The sequence below is a fragment of the Typopeltis vanoorti genome, chromosome 13, assembly GCF_054136105.1.
Source record: "Typopeltis vanoorti isolate ZY-2024b chromosome 13, IOZ_Tvanoo_1.0, whole genome shotgun sequence".
NCBI lineage: Eukaryota > Metazoa > Arthropoda > Arachnida > Uropygi > Thelyphonidae > Typopeltis > Typopeltis vanoorti.
Window position 1 is genome coordinate 112,829,218 of NC_143561.1, and position 16,107 is coordinate 112,845,324.

At 34.0% G+C, this 16,107-nt stretch overlaps 1 protein-coding gene across 2 annotated transcripts in view; it reads right to left on the reverse strand.

The window, feature by feature from the left end:
* The window catches only part of LOC150100477 (protein Mo25-like), a 182,163-nt gene that overhangs the window by 58,941 nt on the left and 107,115 nt on the right, over positions 1 to 16,107 (reverse strand). For both annotated transcript variants that reach the window (XM_090402309.1, XM_090402310.1), the window contains one exon: positions 9,341 to 9,509. In XM_090402309.1, the coding sequence (XP_090258435.1) occupies positions 9,341 to 9,509 (169 nt within the window). The remainder of the gene's footprint in view (positions 1 to 9,340; positions 9,510 to 16,107) is intronic.

Consider the following 16,107-nt stretch of genomic DNA (forward strand, 5'->3'; position numbering starts at 1 on the left):
ACCGATACACACGGGCCAATACATACATGCGAATTCATACCACCACCCAGCACAAAAATATGGAGTCATAAACACCCTTAAAAACAGAACCACAACTATTTGCTCTAACCAGCAAGCCCTGAAACAAGAACTAAAAATCATTAGTGACACATACATAAACAATGGCTATAACAAAAATACTGTCAATAAAATACTCTATAAAACCACAACAAAAACGAATCTAGATTACAGTAAAACCATAGCCATCCCATACATTAAAGGGTTATCAGAAAAAATCAACAGAATCCTACAACATTATAACCTCAATGCCACCTTTAAACCACCCACCAAACTTAAAACCATATTCAGCTCCTCTAATGATCCTCTCCTCCTATTAGCACATCCTGGAGTCTATTGCATTCGTTGCACCTGTAACTTACTGTACATTGGTGAAACAGGACGGACAATCCCTATACGCAAGAAAGAACACATTAAATATAACCATTATGGTGAAGCAGGCCTCTCAGACCATGCACTTAACACCTTACACTAAATCAACTGGAAAAGCACCTGCTCTTTACACCGCACAAAAACATGGTACGAAAGAAAATTTAAAGAATCCTGCGAAATCCTGATAAACCACCCAAATATCAACAATAAAGATGGTATGAAAATTCCAAGGATCTGGATGGCACGCATTCAGCCAACCTAATATGAAAGATTCAACATAAGTCAGGACTCTAGCCAATCTGCTAGTATTAGAAACCATTCCACTCCAACAGGCTGGAATGATGTTAACATATGTATATAGTAGACAACACAAATAATAGGACTCTAGTGTTGATGTATATATATATATATATATATTTTTTTTTTTTTTTTTTTTTTTTTTCCACCAGAGGTCAGGCCAACAATTGTGGTAGCGGTTAGTCAGTGTCTTTAACGAACCAGTATGATTGTAGTATAGCTTGTTTCTTGTGTATATTTGCACGCTCCAGAAGATGACCTTGACATAAAGGTCGAAACGTCGAATTGTAAAATTTTAGTAATATTAAACTAAAGTTTTTATTCAAACACGGTAGTTGTCTCCATAATTTCCAAAAATGTAATCACTCCATACTTTAAGGATATCTTGTTCTCTTGTTTTCATGTCACCTTTATCATCTCTAATTCCTTTTACAGCACTCTTTCCTCCATTTCTGAGCTTCTTCAACAACCTCCAGAATATCTTCTTGATGCCACCTTCTTGATGTTTATTTTATATGTTCTTGCCAAAGTCCTCCCATGACTTTTGTTTAGCTAGTTTTACACAATGTTTCGCTTTCTTACATTTGTCTCTGTATTCTCTAAGAGCAAAAGCTGACTATTTGCCAGGAACTTTTGATATGATTTCTTCTTTTCCTTCACTGCCTCTTTAATTTCCTGTGCCCACCATGGAGTCCTGATTTTTCTATCCTTGCAGACAACCGCACCACATGCCTCTCTGGCTGAATCAATCAGTGTTTTCTTCAAGGTTTGCCATTGAATCTCCAAGGTTTGGTTCCTGTTCTCAAACTCTTTCATTTTTTCTTCAATAATCTTTATGTATGTTAGTCTATAGTTCACATCTGAGAGCTGCTCAACTTTTATTCGCTTTAAAACTTTCTTACATGTTATTCTTTTCAATATGAAATTCAATTTTATCCTGCTCAATACTAAATAGTGATCGCTTCCAATTTCAAATCCTCTGTATACACTCTGGTGTCCTGAACCAGGGAGAAAACATCACATCACTATCAACAAACATAGTCAACGAGACTTTTCTTATTCCTTGCCTCTTCTCTCCATGTGAATTTGTGCACATTTTTATGTTGGAACATGGTGTTAGTAATAACCAGTCCATGTCCTGAGCAGAAATCCAACAGATATTTGCCATTATTATTATAGCTTTGCTCTTTTCTCCAAATTTTCCCAAAATATTTTCGTATGTCTAACAATCATTTCCTACTCTGCTATTCAGATCCACAACAAGGACCAACTTTTCCTTTTTCATTGTGTCAGTTGCTTTTTCTAAAGCATAAAAAAATTCCTCCACTTGTACCTTAGTAGAACCTTCTGTGGGACCATAGGCACAAATAAGTCTCATTGTCCAGTTCCTCATTCTCATATTTGCCCACATCACTCTACTTGAGACTGCCAGCCATGCAAGAAGATTAGCCTCATATTTTGTGTTGAATACTATGGTTACTCCTTCTTTTCCTTGATTGTCATTGCCTGAATATAACATTTTGTATTTATTGCTCAGAAAGATCTCACCAGTTTTTGTCTTTTTTGTTTCAGTCACCCTATTATGTCGATCTGGTACTTATCTAATTTCTCAGCTAGCTCCATTTCTTTGCCATTCAGGCTTCTTACGTTCATAGTACCTATCTTTAACTCTTGTGATGTTGAGTTGTGGTGTATTTTCAGATTTGTTCCAGTAACTGACTTTTCACTGTTCACCCTGGTTCCCTGGTGAAAACAATGGGGACCTTGTTTAACCGGGCGACGCTCCAGCCAGCATGACATTTTGTCATGTTGTACCATCATTTTTTATTTTAGTTTAACCAATAAGAATACAATTTGGTCGGCTAAATCTCAAATTGCTAGCCCATCTTGGTTCGTTCAGTATCCAGGTAGATACCCAACAGGGTGCACCACAAGAAGTTGAGGATTGGACATTAGGTCAGAAGGCCTAGTGTGTTCTCCGCATTCCTTTAAAGGCCTCAGTTATACAGCTTTGACCCTTAAGCACCCCTGGTCCATAACATAATTATTTTAATGTCTGAAATAGTGTGGACTCTACTGTTGGTTTTTTTTTAGAGTTTACAGGATGAAAAATCCAAGTTTCCGTGAGAAAAGACCTGCATGCCCAAGCCGGAAATCAACTAACTCAGGAACTGGCTGAAGAAAGGCTTATACAGATAAGAAAGATAAAGTTCCTCTAGTTCGCAACTAGAATTGAGGAGTGCAAACACCACTTCCACTGAGCTACACAGGCGCATGAAGAATGTGAGAATTACAGAAGAATATCTGTACTGAATGTTTCAGGTATAATTTATGCATACTTGATAGCAGGCTAAGAAATATTTTGGAAGGGAAACTTTAAAAAGAATAAAGTTAGATTCATGCAAAATAGAAGTCATCAGGATTAGATTTCCACTTGAAGAAATGCTGTTAACAATCATGGGAATATATCAAGGATTTGCATTTATGCTTCATAGATCTGGAAAGAGTATATGACAAGGTGCAAGAGAAAAGCTGTTCAAAAGACTACAATTATATGATGTAAATGAAACATTATATTGAGCAATATATAATATATAATTGAGTTGTAAGTCAGCAGTTAGAACTGGAGGTATGAAATTGATGTAAAATCAGGTGACAGACAAAAGTACACTATCCTCACTCTTATTCATCATCTATATGGATCACATTATCATAAGTCTCTGAGATTCTTTAACTATTCTCTGAATAACAGCTGTAACTAATTTGGCATGAAAATCAGATAAAAGACCAAAACAATGAAAATAGACAGGAACTTGAAAAATATCCAATCATTAAAACATTTTAGCTATTTAAGCAGAATTTCTAGTGAAGGATACACAGAATAACCAAAGCTGGTATGGTACAGAATGAAATGAATACGTTTATGTAGAATAAAGGAGAAATGAATCAAAATGGTAAAGTATTACAGTATCTGTGTAGAAGACAGTATTCAAACTATTGTAAGTTATGGTTCTGACAGTCGGGTTAGAAACAGAAGTTGATCGGAGTCCAAAACCGCAGGTGTGGGAGTTCTGAGAAAAATTAGGAGTATAAACAGATGGCATCAATGGCAAATCCATATTAAAAACAGACTGCCAGGATAAAATCCAAAGGAAGATCAAGATTGAAGTGGACTGATGCAGTTAGAACTGACTTAGAAGAGAGAAATATAAGCTCTGACAATAATGTAGTCTTGACAGATAAGAGACTAATTTGTAAAAAATGTAAATAGGAAGTTAGTTATAATGTAAACTTTTCATGTAGTATCATAGTGTGGTGTAAACCCTTGAGGGTGCATATCAAGAGTAGTTTGATGATGATAGCTTAATGAGTAATAAGTGTTTTTCTGCTATTATTTTGTTTCCAAACAATCCAGTTTGCAGGGGAAAACTTTCTGAAAGAAAAATTCCACCACTTATGCATAAGACTAGCTAACATATCATTATCTGAAATATCCTTATAAATCTCCTCTCATACTATGACAATAAGACACCAAATATTTTCAAACCAGAAACACTATCACTTACAGCTGCTTCTGGTGAATATGGCACACTACAGTTGCTATACAGCAGCAGTATTATTAATACTGCTGCATACAGGGATCAGTTCCTGGTTTCCACTTGCTACCAACAGATTGTGAATTCAAATTTTAATGTGATATGGATAATGACTGATTTACTGGAGAGTAGTTTCTTCAGGAACTGAATCCTAGAAGGGCTCCAACTGGAAATTTAAATTTCCAGTTCGTATAAGTAAAAATTTCACCAAGGACTTCTACATAAGTGAATGATATCATGTATAGTGCACCTTCATCTGTGAATTTTTATTTATTTATATATATTTTAAGACACCAGGACTGAATAACCATTAATTAAATATGTGAGCCTCTCTAAAGATGTATACCAAAGTCCAAAACAACTATAACCTGATACTGATGTATATGTCTGTGGAGGCTGTTATCAGGCAGTAAATGATTTTCATTAACCACTGTGAGACCAGCACACTGCTTTATAAGGCATGCAAGGCTTAGGGAAAAAAAAAAGACCATATCTATTCTTTAAGCAGAATTTTTTTAACTGTCTTTTTTCTGTCCAAACCACCTTTCTCAACCTATATGTGGTGTTTATACCCATTTGCCTATACATGGTATTGATGTCTTTATAGGTTTTGAATAGCACAGGTTTTGTTATAGCATGGTTTATAATTTTTAATAATTTAAAAAATTTTAATGGTAGTACAGTACTGCAATCCTGATACATTGACTACTAAAACAGTACCATAATGATTTACATTACATTTAGTAACAACTGTATCAATGCACACTTTAGTATAATTTCAGCTTTGATACAGCAAAGTTATGATCAGTCAACAAAATTTTTTATTACATACAAGGACCCTTTTCATCATCACAAATTCCTGCCATGTACCCTCACGGGGTGTATAGGATATGATAGTACTACATGAAAAAAATTACACCATTACTAACTTCCTATCTACAATTTTCCTCCAAATCAGTCTGTTACTTGTCAAGACTCTAACATTATCAGATCTTATATTTCTATCGTCTAAGGCACTTTGATCTAAGGCAATATGATATTGCCATTGATGCCATCTGTTCAAGCCTATAATCTTTCTCAGGACTCTCATATCTGCAGTTTCTAGTCTTTGTTCAAGTGTTTTACTTCTGACCCAGCTCTCAGATCCATAAGTTAAAACTGGTTTGAACACAGTCTTGTATACAGCTAATTTAGGGTTCCGACTAATTTCTCTCTTATTCCATATGAATTTATTCAGTTGACTTCCCACCAAACCAGCTTTGCTGATTCTGTTGTCTATTTCTAAATTTAATTTACCATCTTCAGTAAAAATCGTGCCTAAGTAGCTGAAATGTTTTACTTGTTCCACAGGTTCTCCATTCACAACACAGTTGACATTTTCAATGATTCTGCCTATTTTCATTGTCTTTGTCTTTTTATTGCTGACCTTCATACCATATCTATTACAACAGTTATTCAATTTAGTCAGAGAATCTTGTAGACTTCTAGCGGATTTATTTAGAAGTATAACATCATCTGCATAAAGCAAAGAGCTGACATTAACATCTCCAATTTTGATATCATGTGTAATACCACTTTCCTTCATAATGTGATCCATATAGATAATGAATAACAGAGGGGATAATGTACATCCTTGTCTCACACCAGATTTAATAGTAAACCACCTTCCTGTACATACTTCAATTCTAACTGCTGACTTACAACTCAAATAAAGACCAAGTATTGCTTGATATAATGTCCCATTGACACCATATAACTGCAGCGTATTGAATAGCTTCTCTCTTGGCACCTTGTCATATGCCTTTTCCAAATCAACAAAACTTAAATACAGATCTTTGTTATATTACCATGCTTTCTCGACTATTTGTCGTAAAGTGAAGATCTGATCCTGACAGCCTCTATTTGGCCTGAATCCAGCTTATTCTTCATCAAGTTTTTCTTCCACAATTCTTCTCAACCGTTTCTCAAGTATACTTGCATAGATCTTGCCAGGAACACTCAGTAGGGAAATACCTCTATAATTCTGACATTCAGTTTTATTTCCGTTTTTATATATGATTACTATGAGAGTTCTACTCCAATCATCGGGAATTCGTCCCTCTGTCCAGGCTTTCTGAACTATGCAGTGCAGCCACTGTAAGACTCTTATACCACCATACTTCAGCATTTCTGGTCGAATATCATCTACTCCTGCTGCCTTTCCACATTTCAAGTCTTTGATGGCTTTTTCTACTCCAAGTATGGATATGTATTCCTGACTGCATGCCAGGACAGTGTTTTTTTACCACTGTGCTGTCATCTTCTGCTAGTTTCATTTAGCAGTTTTTCAAAATAATTACTCCATACTTCAAGGATATCTTTTTCTCCCGTTTTCATGTCACCTTTATCATCTCTAACTCCTTTTACAGCACTCTTTCCTATATTTCTAAGCTTCTTCGACAACCTCCAGAATATTTTGCCTCCTTCTTGATATTTATTTTCTATATTCTTGCCAAAGTCCTCCCATGACTTTTGTTTAGCTAGTTTTACCAGTGTTTAGCATTCTTGCATTTGTTTCTGTATTCTCTAAGAGCACAAGCTGATTTATTTGCCAGGAACTTTTGATATGCTTTCTTCTTTTCCTTCACTGCCTCTTTAACTTCCTGTGTCCACTAGGGAGTTCTGATTTTTTTATCCTGGCAGACAACCTCACCACATGCTTCTCTGGCTGAATCAATCAATGTTTTCTTCAAAGTTTGCCACTGAATCTCCAAGGTTTGATTCCTGTTCTCAAACTCTTTCATTTTTTCTTCAATAATCTTTTTGTCATAATTTTTCAATAAACAATTATTATATCAACACAAAGAACTATATTTGGAATTATCAATTACACAGATTTAAAATAATCTCTCTCCAACTCCACACAGCATTTACATCTGTCATACAGGTGTTTGAAGGAATAGTGAAAGTCCTGAACAGAAACTTCTTTCAGTTGAATGGTCTCAATGTTTCTGAAGTGCTCCCCTTTCAAGGTACACTTCAAATTTGGGAAGAGGATAAAATTTGCAGAATATATGAGGATAAAATCTATTGAATAGGGAGAATGTTTGATCACACAGATCAACTTTGAAGCCAGAAACTGCTCCACAGGCAGCACACAGTGCATGCATGCGTTATCGTGAAAACAGTTGTGGAACAGTTCTTTTCTGACACATTGCATTACACCTAAATAATACTGACTATTCAACTGTGGTGCCCTCAGGAATAAATTCATGGTGGATTATTACCCAACAGTGTCAAAAAAAACAAAAAAAACAATGATCATTATCTTGGCACGTGATTTTTGCAACCTGACTTTCTTCTGCTGGGGAGAAGACATTTCATGCAGTGCCGTTTCATTGCAAGATCAAACTGAATACAGCTTTCATCACCAGCGACAGTTCTTTGCAATACATCACAATCTTGATCAATTGAATGGATGAAATTTTGTCAGCATGCAATCCGGTGCTCTCTCTGTTCATCGTCAACATGAGCAGTACAAATCTCGAACAAATCTTTCTCTTGTGCAAATCTCTTTCCATGATGCAATTTTCTGACATGCTCCACTCAACATTCTTACTTCAACAGTTGTCACATGAAAAGTACTGCATCACCCAACATGAAAGTTGCACTTGCAATTACAATACACTCTAGCACATGCACACATACATGGTGAAATCATATCATATCATTACTTAACTATTTTTAAAACATAATCAGTGGTGAGCTGATGCTCTATTTGCTAACTGGCTTAAGAGTTGTTGTTAAAAACGTATTTAGAATCCAAAAAAAAACTTTTAACATGGAAAAAATTAGTGGCCCAGCAGCTAATTTTAAGAACATATCTACTCAGCCAATCAGATTAGGATGATCTATATGTATTTTGGCTAGGTTAGGTTAGAGGTTTAAAAATTGGCAGCGAAAATCAGTTGCCAGCTAAAAAGAATCATAACATCCATGCCACAGTGGAACTGGAGTCTATGACCAATAGGTTAGAGAATCTAGATGCCTTTAGGTATTGGTAATTGAGTTTCCAATAATCTAATGTGAGACACCACCTTGCTTACCAGAGATCTGAAGTAGCATAAAAAAGATATGTCTGGTCTAGAGAAAGATTCCTAGATTACCTCACCCACAGTACCAAATGTGCTACCAGTTTCCAATTTTTCACAATTCAGATTGACATAAAAAATTGTTATTTTTTAAAAATGTAGAGAATTTAGAGGTCTACAGTAATGCATTCTTAAATCAAACAAACAAAAAAACATATGGTACACTTATATGAATCAAATTTACATCATATCTTCATAGTCAGTATGACCACACATTCAGGTATGTATAGGCTAACCAAAAATTATCTTAGTTGAGAAATAGCACCCTTTAGTCATAGTGTGTGTGTGAGAACATACATATAAAACCTAAAAAGTAGACCTAAATAGACACAGACCTAAAAATGATTCCAGTTGGATGATAACATATTTGCAACTGGTTATCATATTCCAGTAAAACAAAAACATTTCACATATAAAGTGACAAGAAAATGTTTAAAATTTCCCCCATACCACAAATAATTAAGGAACATAACTGGACATAAAAAATGTATGTAAATGAACTCTGACTAATGGAATAGAGAACAAATATAACGTGTTCTCCCTTTTCCCAATGAAAGTGTGCATCCATGGCCTTAACACACTGAACAAAACATTCACAATTTATAAGATACAATTAAATTCAAATTCTTAATACTTCTTCCATAATTAAAAAAAATTAAACAAATACATAAATAACATACAGTTGCCTTGCACTAAAACAAACTTTTAGGGAGAAAGAAATAGATGATAGACTGTTTGCTATGTTAATTTCCTTTAGGAAATCATTAATGTTATTTGACTTTGGCTCAAGCTTTTGGAACTTATTATGGTGAGAATCAACAGTAGTTGTATGCAACGTTATTTATCCTTTACATGAAAATTACTTATAAAAATATTTCAATAATTTACCTTAAAAGTTGAGAATGCATCTGATGCTATATCAAAAGTTGATACTTCCACATATTTGAAAAAGTTAAAGAAATCATCAGAATACAAGATGATTTTAGCCAGTGCTTCATACTGGATGCACTCTCTTAGCATTGTGCCGCTGTTCAAAGCAATATCTTGCTTCTCATATCTAAAAATAATATAAAAACTAATTAGTATATATGCATATAATCAATTTATATGAATTAAAACAAGCAACTTTTTAAAAACATTAATAGAAAAAAATCATTTTCTGCTAAGTTGCAGTTATAAAATAGCTTATTCCTCATAGGCAGTACATGGTATGTTTTAATAACCTCTGAAACATTAATACTCAAGAAAATTGTCGCCTTTTAATAATAATTCTTCATATAAAAAGACTGTAAATTTGATATATTTTTTTCCAAACCACTAGACTGCCTACAAGAAAGATGATTGGTTCACACAATGATGAAAATCATCTACCATTTAAAGACATTTGCAAGCATCCCTGTGCCAGTATTGGGATTTGTACTTACTGCCTGTAAGTTGGGAAAAAGAGCTATCATTCACTTGTTCCATCAAGAAGATAGGAGAAGGTTCATGACATATTACAAACAACTAAAAAAATTTCGTATAAAAATGTCCTTGTAGTACCTATATGAAATATAGGTACTACAATGACATTATCAGCAAAATAGCCAATACATTGTGAGACCATGCTATAAGCTTTTTGTAAGCAGCCATGCTTTTCCTTATGAATTCAGCTGCCAAGATACTGTGCTCTACAGAAAGAGAAGTGTACATAACCACACAGTGAACTGAAAATCATCCAAGAAATGGTAAGCAACACAAATAATGTTTAACTCCCAATCTTGATCAAAATTTTTCCTTCTGAGTTACATTAAGAAACTGCAGTAATGAGGGGTATACATCAAGATAAGAAATACTCCACTTTACTCACATCATATGCTTCTGGCCATGCTTTTCCTTATGAATTCAGCTGCCAAGATACTGTGCTCTACAGAAAGAGAAGTGTACATAACCACACAGTGAACTGAAAATCATCCAAGAAATGGTAAGCAACACAAAAAATGTTTAACTCCCAATCTTGATCAAAATTTTTCCTTCAGAGTTACATTAAGAAACTGCAGTAATGAGGGGTATACATCAAGATAAGAAATACTCCACTTTACTCACATCATATGCTTCTGACCATCTCCCCATCCATAATTCCTATGCCTGATGTCTTCGATTACGGGAACTATTCAGTAAGCTATAGGAGCATTCATGAAGAGATGAAATGTCTCACAGGCAGACAGATGTGCATTCTCCACATAGAACTGCGCATAACTCTGAACGTTTTATTGTCATTTTTTAATTATAATTTCTCATCTTTGCTATTTAAATAATTCGAATGCAAAGCAAATTGACGATGCCATCCAAATGAATGGAGTCCAAAATGAACTACTTCAAAATATGACTGTAGACACAAACTGTCTATACTGTGAACAAACAATGCCTGAAATTGCAGTTTTCATATCAACTGGCCAATTTATATGAGTTCATCATATTCCCCCCCCCTTCCCGCAGGACAGGCAAAGTAGCAGGTTGAGTCCTCTCCCACTGAGAGGGCTTACAGCTAATTTACGTAGCTGGATCGCAACTCCTTGATGTATCCCCTAAGGGCAGTATTTCTGACTGCAATCTGTGCGTGTGTCCACGGGACCGGTTTGCCTGTTCTGGGGGACAAAAGATCCAAGTTTCTGGGTGAAAAAAAAAACCCTTATATGAGTTGGCACAAGATATAGTTGGTTAGCTGGTACACATTCCTCTTTATTTTATAATCTGTGCATACTGATCTCACTATAAAACTTTTAATAATTTAAAAAGTATTCTAATTCCCAATGACTGAACATTATAATTATTATTATTTTTTTTAACATGACCAATCTTAACCGTAACGACTGTCTTCACCATCCCAAAAGTATGGGAAATTGTTATTCTCAACTATATAAAATAAATTTATCAGTGTTAATTTAATTTAACTAATTTAATCAATTAAACAGCCCAATAGTATTTACTCATTAAACACGCTGCTGTATACATTGAGTGGATTCCAATGAGCAGTAATGGGTTTTTGTTTTGTTTTTTTATGCAATTCCTATTGTTTATAATTGTACTGATGATGTCTTATGATACTTAAGACAAAATATTTACATATTATTAAAAAGTTAATTACTGTGGCGTATGTGTGAATTTATAGTTATAGATACGAGTAATTAAAATATTTGTTTGGTATATATGGTTCAGTTTTGGCATTGATGCCTATTAGATAATAATAAGAACAGGTATAGCTTAAACATGTTTATTCCAGCATATTGGAATATAGTAGAATGTCTTTCACCAAAGGACAAGGAAGGAGGGAGGGAGGGAGAGAGAGAGAGAAACATATTTAAACTATGGCAAAACTATATGAAGATTAAAGCTGTGAAAATTATAGTAATTTCCAAATGATTTCAAATTCCTATTTTAGTACTAATGTCGTTTTTAAAGAAACTTACTTAGATGGTAGGTATATTTTATCCCCTATATGACACCCATCTTGCATAAGATGAGGTGTTAAACCATGCTTTGGAGACTGCTGTGTTTGGTCTCCAGAGCAACTGAATTTAATGACCATAGCTTCCCTTAAGATTATTCCAGGTGAATTAAAGAAGACAAGACACTCTATCCATATTAGTTATTATTGAGATCTATGGTGTTTCATTCCACAAAACACAAACTGACCATAAGAACATGTAATTAACAGATATACACTGGCCTCATAACCAAGGTTGCTTTGCCTGTAAAATCCAAGACAATTTGTAAAATCTCTCATGACATGTAACTTATCATGTTTTTCTAGGGAGATTGCACTTAAATGAATGTCAACTTTTGTCTGTAATAATCTTATATTTGCAATAAATTAACCACAAGGCTTTGTTAAAATAATGTGATGAATGATGTCATCATGTAACGTTAACTCATGTCTAATCAGTAAGTCTAATTCTAAGAATTGCCATATATATTTCAAAAGACGCACGAAGTATGACATCATCATGGTCAGATATCGATACATGACCATATATGGAAGTTTTGAGAGACGCGCATGCATACAATGGAATGGGCCTATACAAGGCAAGACATCGAGAAGGACTTTGTCTTAGGATTTTCACCTTCTCTTACCTGAGTCTGCTGTCACGTGAAGTCCGATGTCGGGAATCGAAAGGAAAGAGCTGCACAATGCACCTGGTTAATGGTCCTACAGGTCATGGTCTCGATTATGGAATAATTGAAGACTCAGACAAGGAATAAATTTGGTGAGAAATCAAGAACGAGCCAAGGAAAGAAAGACAAGAAGGAACACTTGTGCGTGAACAAAAGATTCATGAAAAAAGCAGTGCTGAATGAGAATTGTAAGTACTTATATATGCGATAATTTCGAACAACAATTATACATCAAGAGTGTGTCTGTTTATGGGTATAATTAAAATAATGTAAAAATGATATTGAATTAAGCTTACTCAAGGTATGTTTTACTGTCAGTAAAGATTATGATTTAGCTTTAAGTAAATTAGAACTAAGTTTGAATTAGAAAGAATTGTAACAAACTGTATATATTCCCCGTTTGATTTAATTAAATGGTTTGTGAACAACACATTGCACTGATTCTGTTAATGAACTATCCTGAAAATTTCAAAGTGGCATAAGATAAAGTTTAGGTGATCAATACTCAAGTCACAACTAATTAAGGGTAAAGATTAACATGAGTGGGAAATGCTAACAATATCTGCTTTGTCTTTAGTTTAAAATCTTATAATCTTGCACTCAATACATAGCCTAACTGCACATCATAAAACAAATTTGTTAGACTATAGATCGTGAGAAAAAAAATCTAGTAGAAATAAATAAATGGCAGCTGCCGACCACTTACAATTCACGAAGTTTTAAGGAAAAGAAAAAACAAAGACAAAGCAGAGTAATAGAAATACAGAATGTTTATAACAAATTAACTACAGTGTTTCTTGTGAATTTTGATGCACCTGTTTCTTCTTTGCAGTAAAAGCTAACGTGCCACAAAACAGAATTTTTGCTGCTTTTTTAAAGAATGCAATTATATACATTGTATGTAATGTTCAACATCTCCATGGCCAAGTGGTTTCACCATACACCATTTGATTAGGGAAAAGATCCAAGTTCAAACATCATCCAAGTATAGTATTGGTGAATATTTTATTGAAAAACAATCCCACTAACACACATTCAATGAATATAACAGACTCTGAGCACAAGGCTGACATCCTGCTAAGATCAGTTTTAATGTTAACGAGCCGCCTGGTTGGCCAAGTGGTTAGCATATCCGCTCTCCAGTCTGCGGGTTTGAATCACGCCATAGACATGGATGTTTGTGATTGTCTGTGAAAAGAGAACATACTAGTGCTGGTGGTGGGCAGTAGATGACATTGGTGTAGATGATGCAGTTTGCTGTAGTTGGTAGATTGAGTGGTGGAGATGGAGAGTTGTAGAGTAGGTGCCTTCCCTCGATGAGTCTTTGGACTCCTTGGAGGTATCACGTAATAATAATAACTTCTTGAAGAATCATGGAGTAACTTGAAAGAGAGATAAAGAGTGGAAACCAATAGTAAATTTCAAAGTTTCAAATTGCAATTATATATATTTTTTGAGCAGATCCAGAAGTTTAAGGTTGAATTTTTTTGACCTTTTACTTGAACTTTTCATGGTTGTTTGACGGAAAAGAATTTGCAGGCGTAGACTTCTGTGGCTAATTGGTTCAAAAGACAAGATGTAAATCTCGAAGATGTAAATCCTACGATTTACGAAACTTGTCGGGAACTATTATTTCAGTATATTGTATAACTGAATAATAAAAAATGTGGTGTAATCACCGAAATATTCTTTTGGTAAAGAATTTGTAGAGGAGAGAAATATGAAGTGAAAGTGATGAAATTCCATTACCAAAAATGGAACATACTGACTCATCAACAGATTTTAGTTCTGATATCATCTTATCCCCCCCCCACATCTACCTCTGTTATGTCAGTGGGCCAGTTGTTTTCTGGCAGTGTCAAAGCAAGATTTCCTGCTTGACCCAGAAGCATTATGTTTGACATTGGAGGTGACGTTCATGCTCACTTCCCTTTTTCAGTGTAGCCTGTTTTCACCAAAAGGACTCTAATGAGATCATCTTTCAATCTACTCAGCTGAGTGAGTAGCATCTCTGCTTTCTGACCTAGAGGTTGTGGATTCAAATCTCTCTGTGGCAAGGATGTTTATAAATGCTTTCGCATGGAAGATATTTTCATCAACTTAGACAACAACTTTTGCTTACATCGCAACAATCCCAGGATCTGAGTCAATTTTTTTCCTATATTCAAATATCAGTAAAATATGAAAATAACAATATTTTGTATTAATTTAAAAAATCATTTCTTACAATTTATTCACATAAAGGTTTTAAAATCAACAATAATAAGTCATTAATATTACTGAATTTGCAAATGAGGGATTGTTATACACAATACAAGCGTAACAGAAACCTGAAACATCTTGAAACTCAGATCTGGTTTGGTAGATACTTTGTTACACACAAAAGAAAAAGTAAAGATTGCATGCTAATGAATAATTTTAGAGAAAGTTGTATTATAAACATTTTTCTGTCGATATCAGAAAAGGGCTGATTATGAGAGGTTTTAGTGATTTATTCAAATTGCTGTAATAACCATTAAAAATGGTACTGAATTACAGCAGTCATATTTGGCAGTAAATGAAATACTCAACTTATATCAAAAGTTAAAGATTTAATCTGACTTTTAACAAGTGGACAACAGTACACAATAGAAAATACAGTGGTATCTCGCTAATCTGAACCTCCAGTAATCCGAACTGCAGTTTGAAAGAAAAAAAAAAGTTTTATTTATTATGCATTATTATTTTGTGTACTATTATTTTTATTTAATATTATTATTTTAACTATTATTATTTATTTTATTATTATTACAGTATAACTACAGTGATACACAAAAAGAGAAAATTCAAAACATGCATAATTTGGTTAAAAATATAAATCCAGATGTTGAAATTTCACAAACAGATGTTATGGAATGGATTACAGGTAGAACCAAAAGTGAATTCGGAATCAAATCAGATGCTGAAATTATAAATATGACGCTGCAGAATGAATTAGAAGACAATGATGATGATAAAGAACTCGAAAAAAAATAGTAAAACATGAAGAGGCAGTTGACAGTTTTAATATGCATATAGAATGGGCTAAGCAGAATGATACACCACTGCACAAAATTTTGTTGCTAATGCAGCTCTGAGAAGAAACATTCGAAAAAAGTTTAGCTTCCAAGAAGCAAAAGAAAATCAGTGACTTTTACAAAGAAATAAAAAAAACTTTTTTTTTGTATTATTTTGTGAAACTTTTTTTGTGTTAATATTATTATTATTTTAACTATTATTATTATTTATTTTATTATTATTACAGTATAACTACGGCGATACAAAAAGAGAAAATTCAAAACATGCATAATTTGGTTAAAAATATAAATCCAGATATTGAAATTTCACAAACAGGTAGAACCAAAAGTGAATTCGGAATCAAGAATACAAGAAAGTGCTATTTGTTAGGCAAATTAAGTTACGTACTGAATTATGCAATTTTATTAAATCAGAACCCTCAACAATATGGGTACATACAAACT